This window comes from Vespula pensylvanica, chromosome 8, assembly GCF_014466175.1.
Source record: "Vespula pensylvanica isolate Volc-1 chromosome 8, ASM1446617v1, whole genome shotgun sequence".
NCBI lineage: Eukaryota > Metazoa > Arthropoda > Insecta > Hymenoptera > Vespidae > Vespula > Vespula pensylvanica.
This window is the reverse complement of record NC_057692.1, coordinates 592,996-605,495: the sequence shown is the minus strand read 5'-3', so window position 1 is coordinate 605,495 and position 12,500 is coordinate 592,996. Positions and strand designations below refer to the sequence as shown.

The 12,500-nt window shown below is 38.8% G+C and overlaps 2 protein-coding genes across 3 annotated transcripts in view; both read left to right on the top strand.

The window, feature by feature from the left end:
* The window catches only part of LOC122631329 (growth arrest-specific protein 2-like), a 16,290-nt gene extending 5,266 nt beyond the window's left edge, over positions 1-11,024 (top strand). Inside the window, exons 2-9 of one of the 2 annotated variants that reach the window (XM_043816920.1) lie at positions 3,156-3,739; positions 5,499-5,623; positions 5,700-5,841; positions 5,915-6,158; positions 6,255-6,534; positions 6,658-6,783; positions 6,924-7,010; positions 10,157-11,024. In XM_043816920.1, coding sequence (XP_043672855.1) covers positions 3,517-3,739; positions 5,499-5,623; positions 5,700-5,841; positions 5,915-6,158; positions 6,255-6,534; positions 6,658-6,783; positions 6,924-7,010; positions 10,157-10,228 — 1,299 coding nt within the window. In that variant the 5' untranslated portion in view covers positions 3,156-3,516 and the 3' untranslated portion in view covers positions 10,229-11,024. Of the gene's footprint in view, positions 1-3,155; positions 3,740-5,498; positions 5,624-5,699; positions 5,842-5,914; positions 6,159-6,254; positions 6,535-6,657; positions 6,784-6,923; positions 8,829-10,156 lie in introns of those variants that run through there. The other variant, XM_043816919.1, reaches the window with a different exon arrangement.
* Positions 11,025-11,293: 269 nt separating this feature from the next.
* LOC122631328 (glutamine--fructose-6-phosphate aminotransferase [isomerizing] 2-like) overlaps positions 11,294-12,500 on the top strand; it is a 15,538-nt gene continuing 14,331 nt past the window's right edge. The window contains exon 1 of the mRNA XM_043816913.1: positions 11,294-12,252. Within this exon, the coding sequence (XP_043672848.1) occupies positions 12,246-12,252 (7 nt within the window). The 5' untranslated portion in view covers positions 11,294-12,245. The remainder of the gene's footprint in view (positions 12,253-12,500) is intronic.

The window sequence follows — 12,500 nt, the reverse complement described above, 5'->3', positions numbered from 1 at the left end:
GATGATTCGAACGATCACGCGACATTGTCGGTTCCTTTTGCGGAAACACGCTGAAAGAGAGAAGGAGATTCGCGCGTTGGCCACCCATGCTCGCACGCGTGCCGCTTGTAAAAATCACAATAATATAAACAGCGGATACCCGTTTGCATTGAATCCCACGTTAGATTGCTTCACATGATCCGTTCACGATGACGATAGTCAAAGTAAAGAATCAGTCGAAGGAATAGGGGACATGGACGGATGAAACATAGATATTTTCCAAAAAAGGTAAATCTCATTTCTTTTCTTTTCCTTTTCTTCTTTTTTTTTTGGATTCATCTTCCAACACTTCCAACACTTTTCCTTTAAAAACCTTGTATAATTTAGGTATAACGAAATTTCTTCGATAATATCACATCGATTTATGATAGGAGTTTGAAACGATACCGATAAAAAATGTTCTACAACAAAGATCCCATACGATTTTTAAAAAAAAAGTAACACGTGTAACACGCGTCGTATGTAATATACGTTTACGTGTTAAGAGTATTAAATCGTAGAAATGAAATGTCTCGTTCCGTGAATTGGATACGTGATTTTGAAACTTCTTGTAGAAGTAATAGAAAAATGATCCCGATGAGCAGAACGAAGATCTCTCTCTCTCTCTCTCTCTCTCTCTCTCTCTCTCTCTCTCTCTCTCTCTCTCTCTCTCTCTCTCATCGTCTTTGAACGAAGCGACAATTACGGAATCTAATTGCGTTAGGAGTGCTTCTGGGTGCTTGAGAAGGGTAACGCCTACGCGCTCGTAAAACTCGTACCGATGACGGACTCTTCTCCGTTCGTGCCTATAATTTCTCATGGCTACTCTTCTTCTACTTCTTTTTCTTCTTCTTCTTATTATTTTTCTTCTTCGTCTTCGGATGGTCTATCTTTCTCTGATTATTATTTCTCCCCCGAGACCGTTTATAGGCCGTGTCGCTCGCGCTCATTGAAGCTGCACGAGCGAACGTGCGATGCAACTCGTTGCTCTTCCTCCGATTAAACTCGATCGTTAGATGGTCGTTGACTTTATGTCACGTATACGTGTGTCTACGATACTCACTGCAAATCACCGGATACGTCACTGTTACTTCGCTTAAGAGATCGTCCAATTTATTTATTTATTTATTAATAAAGATATGCCTCGCAGTTCATTCTTCTATTTTTTTTGTTTGTTTTTTTTTTTGTTTTTGTTTTAATATACTTTAGGATCGTGTTTCTAACGCGACGCGTATAAAAATCTACGATATTCGTTGAAAATCATTGAATACGTCAGAGTTTATTTCGTTTAGGAGAGTTCCATTCGTTCGTCGATAAAGAGTTGTTCTCGGAGTTTTTTTTTTTCTTTTTTTTTTTCTATGTAAAGATATACCATAGGATTTTGTTTTTAACGCAACGCGTATAAAAGCCTATTGTACTGGTTGGAAATAATTGGATACGTCAGAGTTTACTTCGTTTAGGAGGAGGGTTCCATTTGTTCATTCATTGATAAAGAGTTGTTCCAGTTCATTCTTTTATATGTAAAAATATATCGTAGGATTGTTTTTCTAACGCGACACCTATAAAGATCTATGATATTTGTTGAAAATCATTGGATACGTCGGATTTACTTCATTCGGAACAGTTCGGTTTATTTATTGACAAAGACTCGTTTCGTATTTCATTTTTTATGTAAAAATATACCATAGGATCTTGTAAGCAACGCGACGTATATGATATTCGGTGTTTCTTCGCTCGAAGGAAGAGCATAGTTTATTTTTTTACTTATTTATTGATACAGACGTACGTGTGCCGCAGTTCATTCTATTTTTCTTTTCTTATATAAAAATATACGATAAAAGATAATGTTGTTAAAGAATACATAATATCCATGTTTTGTCGAGTACTCGTTATCATTGTCATCGCAACCCCTTTTTCCCTTTTTATTTCGTTCCTCGCTACCCCTTTTTTCTCCAGCGTGCATCGTTTACGTAACAAAAAGGGTGAAGTATTTTTAAGATGCATATGGATTTCCTACGGAGAAGTAACATAATACTTTCATGCATATTCACTCGCATCGGCTTTTTTTTCTTCTTCTTGAAAGTTTTTTTTTTTTCTTTTTTTATTCGATCGAATCAGCCCGTGAAACGTTTTCATAAAATGGAAATCAAAGAATAAATAAATATTATTACATATTAGATCGTCGAGGTGGCCCATCGGATTCTTAATGTCTACCTCCGCGATTTGTAACGAAGAAAAACATGAGAATTATGTCACCTGTTTACGACGGTATCGCATTTATAGCGTGGCGAAGAATGACATATTCATGGATCGATGTCGAAGGATACTCTGCCTACTCAATTTCTTCTTACACGTATACGCATATACGTTCTTCTTTTTTTCTTTTTTTAAAGTACGCGTATAAGAGTTACCAGCTGATTATTTGATTTTTTGTACGATTAAAGAAAAGAAAAAGAAAAAAAAAAAAAAGAACAAACGAGGATAAGTCTCGGCAAAAGAGAATATGTATTGCGTAAAGATTTAATTCGTATCTTTTATCGAATCATTGAAGTCCGCAAAGTGCGCAAAGATCGATGAATCGACTCTAGGAGGACTGTTTGCTAGTATCAAGTAAATTTACTTGGTAGAAGGAAGATAGAAAAAAAATATATATATATATATGTGTGTTAGCACGTCCAACTTGAACGAACGAACTGTGTATAGTATATCTGATAATAGAAAGGAGCTTTTTCGTATTCGTACTCACGATTCGGTTTCTCATTTCTTTCTTCCCTTCTTCCTTCGTTTGCTTTTTCTTTATTCGTTCGTTCACTCGTTCGTCCATGACGCGCCGTTGGACACAAAGCCCGTGGAAATCGACCGTTACCGGTTAACCTCCAAAGGCCATCTTCAACTCCGTTAGCTAAGATGTCCAGTCTCTTGCTAGATGAGAGATAAAAAAGGAAAAAAGAAAGAAAACGGACCGAACCCCCTACAATGTTAAAAGTCCTTCGTCCGACATTCCTACTTTAGGTATTTTTCGAACCAAAAAAAAAAAAAAAAAGAACAAAAAAGTAACAAATCAAAAGACGCCATAGCTTTGACCATTCGATTTTTATGATTTTTTCTTTTTCCTTTTTTTTTTTTTCTTTCTTTAGAGTCGTGTACTCGGTAGGTACGAGGGTTCGCACAGATCGTCGATCGGATAAGAGCAAAAAGGGGAGAAGGAGAAGAAGACGTAGGAGAAAAGAAGAAGAAGAAGCAACGACATCACTTTTGTGTATCGATTAGAACGAGTGAGACCGATCGGCCTCGAAGAAAAAATTAATTTAACGAAGAGGGAAGCTGCATTCGATTTGGAACATTGTCATCCTGATAGTAAAAGGAATAGAGACAGAAAGAGATAAATAGAGATAAAGAAAGAGAGAGAGAGAGAAAGAAAGAAACAGAGAGAAAGAAACAGAGAGAGAGAGAGAGAGAGAGAGAGAGAGAGAGAGAGAAAGGAAGAGAAATCACAGGATGTCTTTCGGTGCTAATCGATTCCCTTCGAGCCAGCATACGCGTTATCGCAGCAGCTGGGGACCGTCTTCCGTTTCCGTCTTCGAGCGTGCAGACGTACCTAGACCATCTCCAGAAGAAGAGGAGTACGCTGAATTCTATCACGAACGATTGCACTCGGCCCAAAGCAGACAACTAATCCCGCTTCAGGAGGATTTGGCCGACTGGATCAACAAAACGATAAGTAAGTGCGTGACTGAATCTCAATGAACCTACTCTTGGCTATGTTTCCACTCTTTTTTTTTTTCTTTTTTTTTCTTTTATACGATCTCTTCACTCGTTCCAATGAGATAATCTCGATACCAACAAAAATGGAATCTACGGATTTTCGGAAAAAATTCGAATATATATAGCAGCGATATGAGTACTTTTCTTTTTTCTTTTTTTTTTTTTCGAAGGAAAATACGCGAGTAAAGAAAGAAGAAAAATTTTCGGTGAACGACATTCAGTGAGAATGCACGCGTGGCAGTTTCTTATTGTTAAGGCGACCTCGAAGGAATGCAAAACTCGCGGGAAGAATGAGGTCGGTCTGAGAAAATTGTAAACCCGAGTCAGCTGTCGGAAATATGTGTTGCGGCCGTGTATATGCGTTAAAAGGAAAACGTCGATCGCGTTCTCGCTTTTCAACGGGCCAACACGAATTTCCGAATTGTAAAAATCTAAAAGCAAAAAAGAAAATTTAAAAAAAAAAAAAAAAAAAAGAAAAAAGAACCCCCCCAAAAAAAAAAGAATTATACGCACGACTCGTAACTCTTGTTCTCGAATCAAAGGTTCATCACACTCCTTCTTTATTTCAAAGAATCGTAAGCGCGCATTTAACCATATTCGTGAGAGAGTCCCCCTATTTTACGCATAATTTCCATACTACACCTATTTTTCTCCACAAAAGAAGGTGAAAGGAAAGGAGTAAATTGGCTTGATGGTTGCTAATTAACCACAACTCACGTACCCTCCCTCTTTCTCGTCAGTCGCCAACGTTCTTTTATAACGTGGCACGAGTTCAAGTAATTCGTATCATTGTTTTAAATCCTCGAGGTCGGATTTGATCCACCCCAATGGGAGAAGAACCCAGGGACGAAGATGGAGAACCTCTGGAAAACGTCGCACAGGGATGAACGGCCTCCTCTCGGCATTTTGCCCGATGCCACGCCGTGAGAAAAGCGATCTCGTGCTTCAATCTCCAGTGGTTCTCAAACGGTCCAGCTTCGATATCAATTTATTTTATTTATTCGTTTTTAATTTCGTCGCTGCGCCAAACGATATCGTAACTGACGGATCGATAAACGTTCGCAATATTTGTAATATCGAAGGAGCGTTAATTTTTCTCTCCTTCTTGTTTTCTTTTTTTCCTTCTCTTTCTTTTCTTTACCCACGCTTGCCCCGTCCGGAGCTCGTACAATCGCAATTCGTCTGACTCAACCGGATGTCGATCGGGTGCCTCTCCTTCGAGTGCCACTTCTCCCTTCTTCACGGTTACCTAAAGCCGCATTACGCATAAGCGAGCGTGTATACACGCCTTCCTTTCCACGCTTGCGCGTCCTCCGACCAAGAAAAAGAAGAAGATGATATAGGAAAGGGAGGAAGAGGTGGAGGAAGTAGGAGAGGTCCTCCTTCTTCTTCTCCTGCTCCTCGCCTATAGTTAATATCGTTCTTCCTTTTTGTTTGCCAAAAAGACACGTCAGCGTATCGATGCTTCTATCCAACTACACACTTATGAATCAACGACGCCCGCGAATGTTGTTGGCACCGATCAAGGAATCCCGCTGGCACATCGGAAATTCATCGAATTCCGATCGATTCTACTTGTTGTCTATGCGCGCAAGAAAACGATAATCCCCTGGCCGCGCTAGTCGATTTCAATCGAATCGTTTAGATCAGCCCTCGTGTTTCTCAAGGTCGTCGAGTTTACAACGATTTGACCATAAACCGATGACATGTTTCAGACGTCGATTATATAACGGGCGATAACTTTTTCGATACGTTGGATAATGGCGTGGTGGTTTGCCGATTGGCAAAAGTTATACAGGAGAAGGCTAGATCGGCTGTCGACGCTGGAAAGGCGAAAGGGGTGAGTCTACTAGTTCGTCATTTTTCTGATCAACTATAAGGATCGTGATCGACCTTTGCGATTTTCTTCGTTGTAGCCGATACCGGTGATAAGAGGACGCTGCTGGGAAAACGCAGCAAGACGTAGCTTCTTCTCTCGCGACAATATGGAGAACTTTATACAATTCTGTCGTCGTTTAGGCGTACACGAGAATCTTCTTTTCGAGAGCGACGACCTTGGTGAGTTGAAAAATATGCAAGGAAGAAAGGTGCAAGATCAAACGTTGTATTTCTCCATTTCCATGTTTCGTAGTCTTGCACGGGCAACCTCGCAACGTCGTACTCTGCCTATTGGAAGTAGCTAGATTGGCGGCTAGGTATTCTTTGGAACCACCTGGTCTCGTGCAACTGGAAAGAGAAATCGCCGAGCAAGAACGAGATCTGCGTTGTCTCTCGGACAGCGGAATTTCTCACAGTAGTCTCGTCTCCTGGCAATTCGCATCTCCCTCGCCTACGGCAACGCCCCGGCCTCAAACCGAAAAGATCAAGCACAGTAGGTGAGTAGGAAAAACGTGTCTCCGGCTTATGAATCCTCTTCGGTTCAACGCCGAAAGTATTACAACGCACGTTATTGTTTTCTCCCACTTGTACAGTTCAACGTCGGAAGTAGCGGATATGACGACTCGTTGGTTGGATCCAACGACTGGTGCCACTCACGAGCCCGAAATGAGACGATCCGTTAGCGACAATGGACCGGCCGGTAGCGACGGGGTACCTAGCGATACCACGGAGGACGATTGGTCGCGCGGTAGCGTCGAGGATCCCGATGACGTTCCTTCGCCGTCACCCTCGCCAACTAGTTCGCCATCTCCAACGCAATCGCCGGCGGAACCTCCGGAATACACGGGACCGATCACGGAACTCGATCGCAAGGTGTATATTTGATATTCGTCGAAAGGAAGATCGAACGACGACCGAGCTCCTTCGTTCTTTCTTTTTCCATTTCTTCTTTAAAGATCGCGATCATCCTCCCTTATTACGTATATACGTTCTCAGGTGCGGAGAGTTACGGAAGCCGTTCAAAGGCTTTGCCAATGTCCATCCGGTAAATGCTCGAGGTTGAAAGTACGCAAAGTCGGAGAGGGTCGATATCACATCGCAGGGCGCAACGTATTTATAAGGGTAAATTAAGTTTACGTTATCGTCGATGATTTCAACGATGCACGGATACGCGATTGTTGATACAATGACGATAATAATAATGTTAATAACAACGATAGTAACGATCAATGACAAAGCTTTATAAATACGTGCGTTTGCAGCTTCTGAAAGGAAGACACATGATGGTAAGAGTGGGCGGCGGGTGGGACACCTTGGAGCACTTCTTGGCGAGGCATGACCCCTGTCAGGTGAGGGCTCTCAACCAAGAGGGTACACCACCTCCTACCCCTTCGTCTATTTCACGAGGCAGAAAGCACCGCGGCAACGACTTCCTTCGCATTCACGCCAAGTATCGTGGCCTTCCCTTGGAACCCGTCCCCATATCTGTCTCCGGGCGCTAGCCTAAAAGCCAGCAGCAAGCACGGCATCATCGCTCGCACTTCTCGACCCTGCATATCACGTAATAGGGCTACACGGTACTAATTTACGGTAGCCGACTATCTTTCGAAGCTACTCGCCATTTTCTCTCTCTCTCTCTCTCTCTCTCTCTTTCTCTCAGACACACACACACACACACACCCCTCTCACACTAACACGCGCGTACACCCTGTGCGTTTTTCTTTGATTTCACCTTCACGTCGGCTCCCAAGAGAGAGCATGCGTGTGTGCGTGCGTATGTACGTATGTATGTTGTGTGTTTTACGCTCGTTCATTGTTTACAATTTTAATGATAGCACAGGAAACAATTGGCGATAAGTTCGCCTTCTCGTTTTTTCGCGTCCTTCTCTCTTCTCTTTAGTTTTGTAAGAGAAGAAGGATGTCGGGGAATACGTTAGTACACTAACGTCCTTCCTTTTCTAGAGATTTCTAGAAAATGTAATGGTTGTCGTGAAACTCGTACGTTCCTACTTTATCTTCGCAGGTGCCGTTTTTTTGTCGCCTGAATTTATTAACGGAGAAACAACGTAATTAATGTGTAAAGGCATATGCAGTATTTAGTTCAAAGTCGAAATATTTATACGATTATAGATGTTTATAAGAAACATCGTTTCTCTGATCGGTTATCAAGCTTACCGAAGGAAAATTGGCCTATATAGTGCGAGTATCGTTGATAGTTAAACCGATTGGAAAATAAAACACGTAGACATATTTCTTCTTAACGTTATTAACTTTCAATGAATATTTTCTTTTTTAGCGATGAAACACAGTAGGTCTTTGAATCAACATTGAAACAGGTTCTTGTCCATTCCAATGTAAACGTTCCAGCCTTTAGATTATGTTCTTTGAACGAATTAGAAAAAGGAAAAAAAATGAGCAAAATGAAAAAACGAAAAGAAAAAAAAAAGAAAAAAGAAGGAAAGAAAAGAAAAGAAAATACGATAGATGTTCGGAATGTACTCGCAACGAAATATTTTCGAGGATAGTTTCGAAGTATTTAGAGATAAGTATTCGATTAAGCAAATTTATTATCTTTCTCACACATTCCAAAGATTCTAATATCGTAGCTCGCGTATTCTCCGACAAGCTTGTCGTACGCACGATATGCCTACTGTATTCTACTTCTCGATTTATATCCATTTCAATCTAACGATAATATTTATATACATATATCGTATGTATATCGGATGCACCCATCTTGCGGTTTTGCACAAGTGTAAAAAAATCGTGAGTTAATTCATTGGGTGGCACACCATCGTATATCATGAATATTCAATTTTTTACTACGCTTCCTGTAAGAGAAAAAAAAAAGAAAAAAAAAAAAAGAAAAAGAAAAGAAAAACGATTCGTACCAACGTCGTAGAGTCTCTTTTGATCTTCCGAGATTTTTATCAACGATAAATAACGTGTTCGATACGTGACACCAATATAAAAGTTCACGATTCTTGTTGATCCTTGTTTGTAATACAACGTGTGCGGCTCTCGGAAATTCTTCGACGGAGTTAAGAAAAAAAAAAAAAAAGTTATAAAAAAAAGTCCGATGCAGCTTTAAATAAGTAGTCATAGCTTGAAAATATCGCAATGACCAAACTTCTTTCCGGCCGAGATGTATTCGAGGTTATTAAAAAGAAAAAAAAGAAAAAAAAAAAAAGAAAAAAAAGTAAATACATAGAAATGAAGATAAAAGTTAAAATAAAATAAAATAAAATAAAGTAGTAGTAATGATAATAATGATAATGATAATGATAATGATAATGATAATGATAATGATAATGATAATGATATTAATAATAAAGAAAATAGTATTTTACGATCGATCAATTCTAGAATGCATAATCAATCTGTCGATGAACACACGAAGCCCCAATGAAACTCTCTGTGATTTTCGCAAGATAATCCGTTTGTAAATTGGAAATGCGTGCGATCATTATTACAAAGGAAGAAAGTGCAATTAGTCTCAGGTAGAATGTTGTGCGTATAAAGGAAAGAAAGAAGAAAAAAAAAAAAGTTTTGCCTTCTCCATTTATAATTAATAGGGAAAGAAAGAAAAAACAATACCAACGGAGTCGCCTCTATAATCGGATTAACATTGATAAATAATAAGATTTGATAACTTAACAATATACATTTTGATATGTCGATATATTCTTAAAAATTTTCGAACGTACACGTGATCGAAAAGAGAAAACGAGGAAGAGGAACATGGAAAACGCAATCGAAAAGAGAAAACGAAGGAAAGGAAAATGAAAAGGAAAAAGAGAAGAGATAATAAAAATTTTTGAAATACGTATCATTCTATAAGAAAAATACATTTGTACGATGAAGAAACATTAAAATTAAAGCGACACGATATATATATATATATATGTATGTATATATATATATATATATATATATATTGATCATTGCTTCGAGTCTGTAAACGATAATTCTTATAGTGCGCTTTTATACTTCCTGACGAGCACTAGACGCATGTAAATCACGATAGGGAAACGGGGTCGGTCATTTATTTATTTTTTTTTCTTTTTTTATTACTCATTTATGAAAAGATAACTAAATTTTTATTTATGTTTTATCGTTAAACGTAACTTTCTTGACGCAAGGATCAGCTGTTAACAAGACTGGTTGATCGATATGAAATTTGTCAAATGATAAATTACAAATTAAAACTCTGATCTTTTCTTACATTTGTTAAAATTTTACGAATATATTATAAATTCTTCTCCGCCCCCGACCCTGGAAAGTATTGCACTTTAGCACTCGTGTGACTTATGACAACTCATTTTTCATACACGATGTAATGTCATCTATCATGCAAAAAATGCTTGGACTGCCACGATATATGTTTTGTACTTTTATATAAAAAAAAAAAAAAAATGTAATTGTAAGGTATGGAATACAAGTAACACGTTTATATATCATTCACACGACACAGATATCTCTATTCAATTTACAGAAATACAAGGGCATGGTGTGCAAAGGGATACCAAAGCAAAGAAATATCCGACGAGTACTGTCGGCACGTTAAGAGATGCTAATTTAAAAGAATTTTATTCTTACGAAATAGCTATTCTCAAAGATTCAATTGCGTGATTTATTAGTGATTTATTTACGAACATAGAGATGATGGAAAAAAAGTAAAAAAAAAAAAAAAAAAAAAAAAAAGAAGAAAAAGAAAAGAAAAGAGAAAGAAACAAAATGACTTCGATCGAGGAAGCGGAAGCATACTTCAAAATTTTTTAGTTTAACAAGATTCACAATTTTGAATCAATCGATCGTATTTATGTTTTAACCAGGAACATTCCTCCCTTGTCGCACAAGAAATAATTTTGCCATATTGTATTAACCGAAGTGCTTAAGTTCTTTGCGTACTAATAGTTTAATTAAGTTGTATTTGTACCTGTTCGATCATCATAATCTAGTTGTTACGCGTAACAAAAGGAGTTTGTTTCGATAGATTGGACCGTAAGTGGTGTTTCACGATTCGATTCGTTCTCCGCGCTGACGTTCTCGAGGATTAATAGAGAAACTTTGAAAAATGCTTTGTTCTCTAGTATACTAAAATGTATGTATGTTATAAAAAAGGGGAATTATTTATTTTTAAACCACTAAGAACGAATTTCAGTTTTATAAGAATACCAAATGGATATGTAAAAGTGCTCTAACGCTAATTGCTACATATCGCATAGTTTACTTTGTTTAGTCTTAAAACACATATGTATAGTGCAACGTAATATAATAATCCTCATATATTTAGTATAAGTTGTTCAGTTGTTATATTTTGTTGGTTAATAAAAATATAGCTGCAAAATTATGTACATATATGAATGCATATATCAATTTGGAGAACTATAGAAAAATACGTCGGAATAAACGAATTTAATTGACACGCGTAGATAACGTTATCGTCTATCGTGACAATTAAAAAAAATTATCGAAAAAAAGATTCGAGATTCGAGTCGGTGAGGTAATTCGAAAGAGTAGATCGGAAGGATACTACGTTACCGACGGGATCCGATATCGTTGCCAGTCGAGTATTTTACGGTGGCGCACTCTAGGAATACGGTCGATAATCGCTTATCCTCTCCGTACAGTTCTCTACGAGAAGACGCGGATGGCGGTTCGGTGGAGGAAAGACTCGCGAAAAAATAGCAAATGGATCATGAACGACCCTTCCTTTTATCACGTATCTCCATATTCCGTTTGCTCTCGAACATCAATGAACGATCGATCGACCATAGGCCGTATTTATTCGCGATAGAAAACTCGTTACGCGATCTAATTCTCGTCGGTTGATTTATTTCAAGATGGCGACAACTTAAGCCAAAACGAAGGAGGCGTTGCTTCGCAGTCGATATTCTTTATCATTAAGAGTCTGCTGAGAGTCCTTTCCGATGATACGGCAAGGCATTTTATAGTCGAAGTGAAAGGCGACGGTGAAAGGCAGAGAGAGATAGATAGAGAGAGAGAGAGAGAGAGAGAGAGAAAGAGAGAAGATAGAACGACTGAGAATGGCCAAGGCGAATGACTGACTCTCTTTGTATATCGGTTGACTCCGAAGAAAAAGCAACGGAGACACAATACGGCGCGGGAGAAAGAGAGAGAGAGAAAGAGAGAGACAAAAGGTGTGCCGGTAGGGCGGCGGTTTGTGCGCGCGCATACGGTCAAACGGCTACCGCGAGAGATTGTGTTCGTGTTGTGTGTACGTATCATAAGAACGGTGTGCGCGGTGTCGCGTGGCTCAGACCAACTTGGACCGTACATTTGAGCGGGACTTGCTGTTCGACCACGTACTTACGACTTACCTGCGTACACATACGATCGCGTTTTCCTGCCAGCTGGAGAGTAATTGGCCTATCTAAAATCAGGAATTAAAGGATTACTCTCTGCTTACTCTAACGTATAATAAATTGCCCAGTGGCTATCACCCGGCTTTTCATTCGATCAAATTCGTTCGATTACGTTTGATTCGTCGGAATAAAAGGGGAAGAAGGAAAGATAGGAGAAACAAAACAGAGAGGAAAAAATAAAAGAAACACGACGACATGTGCGGTGAGTACTACTAACTTGCCAATATTTTTTCTTTTATCGTATAACCTATAAACGTGTATACGTGTACATATGTTTATATACACATAGAAGAAACTACGTCGCGTGCGATTGAGAAATTGTCCTCGGGTTTTGAATCGACGTCGATCCTTCTCCTCTTCGTTCCTTCTTTCTTCTCGTACGTTCGTTCGCTCATATATCATTTTTCGTAAATGTTTATGATTTTTCATTTCTTTTTCTATTTTCCTTCT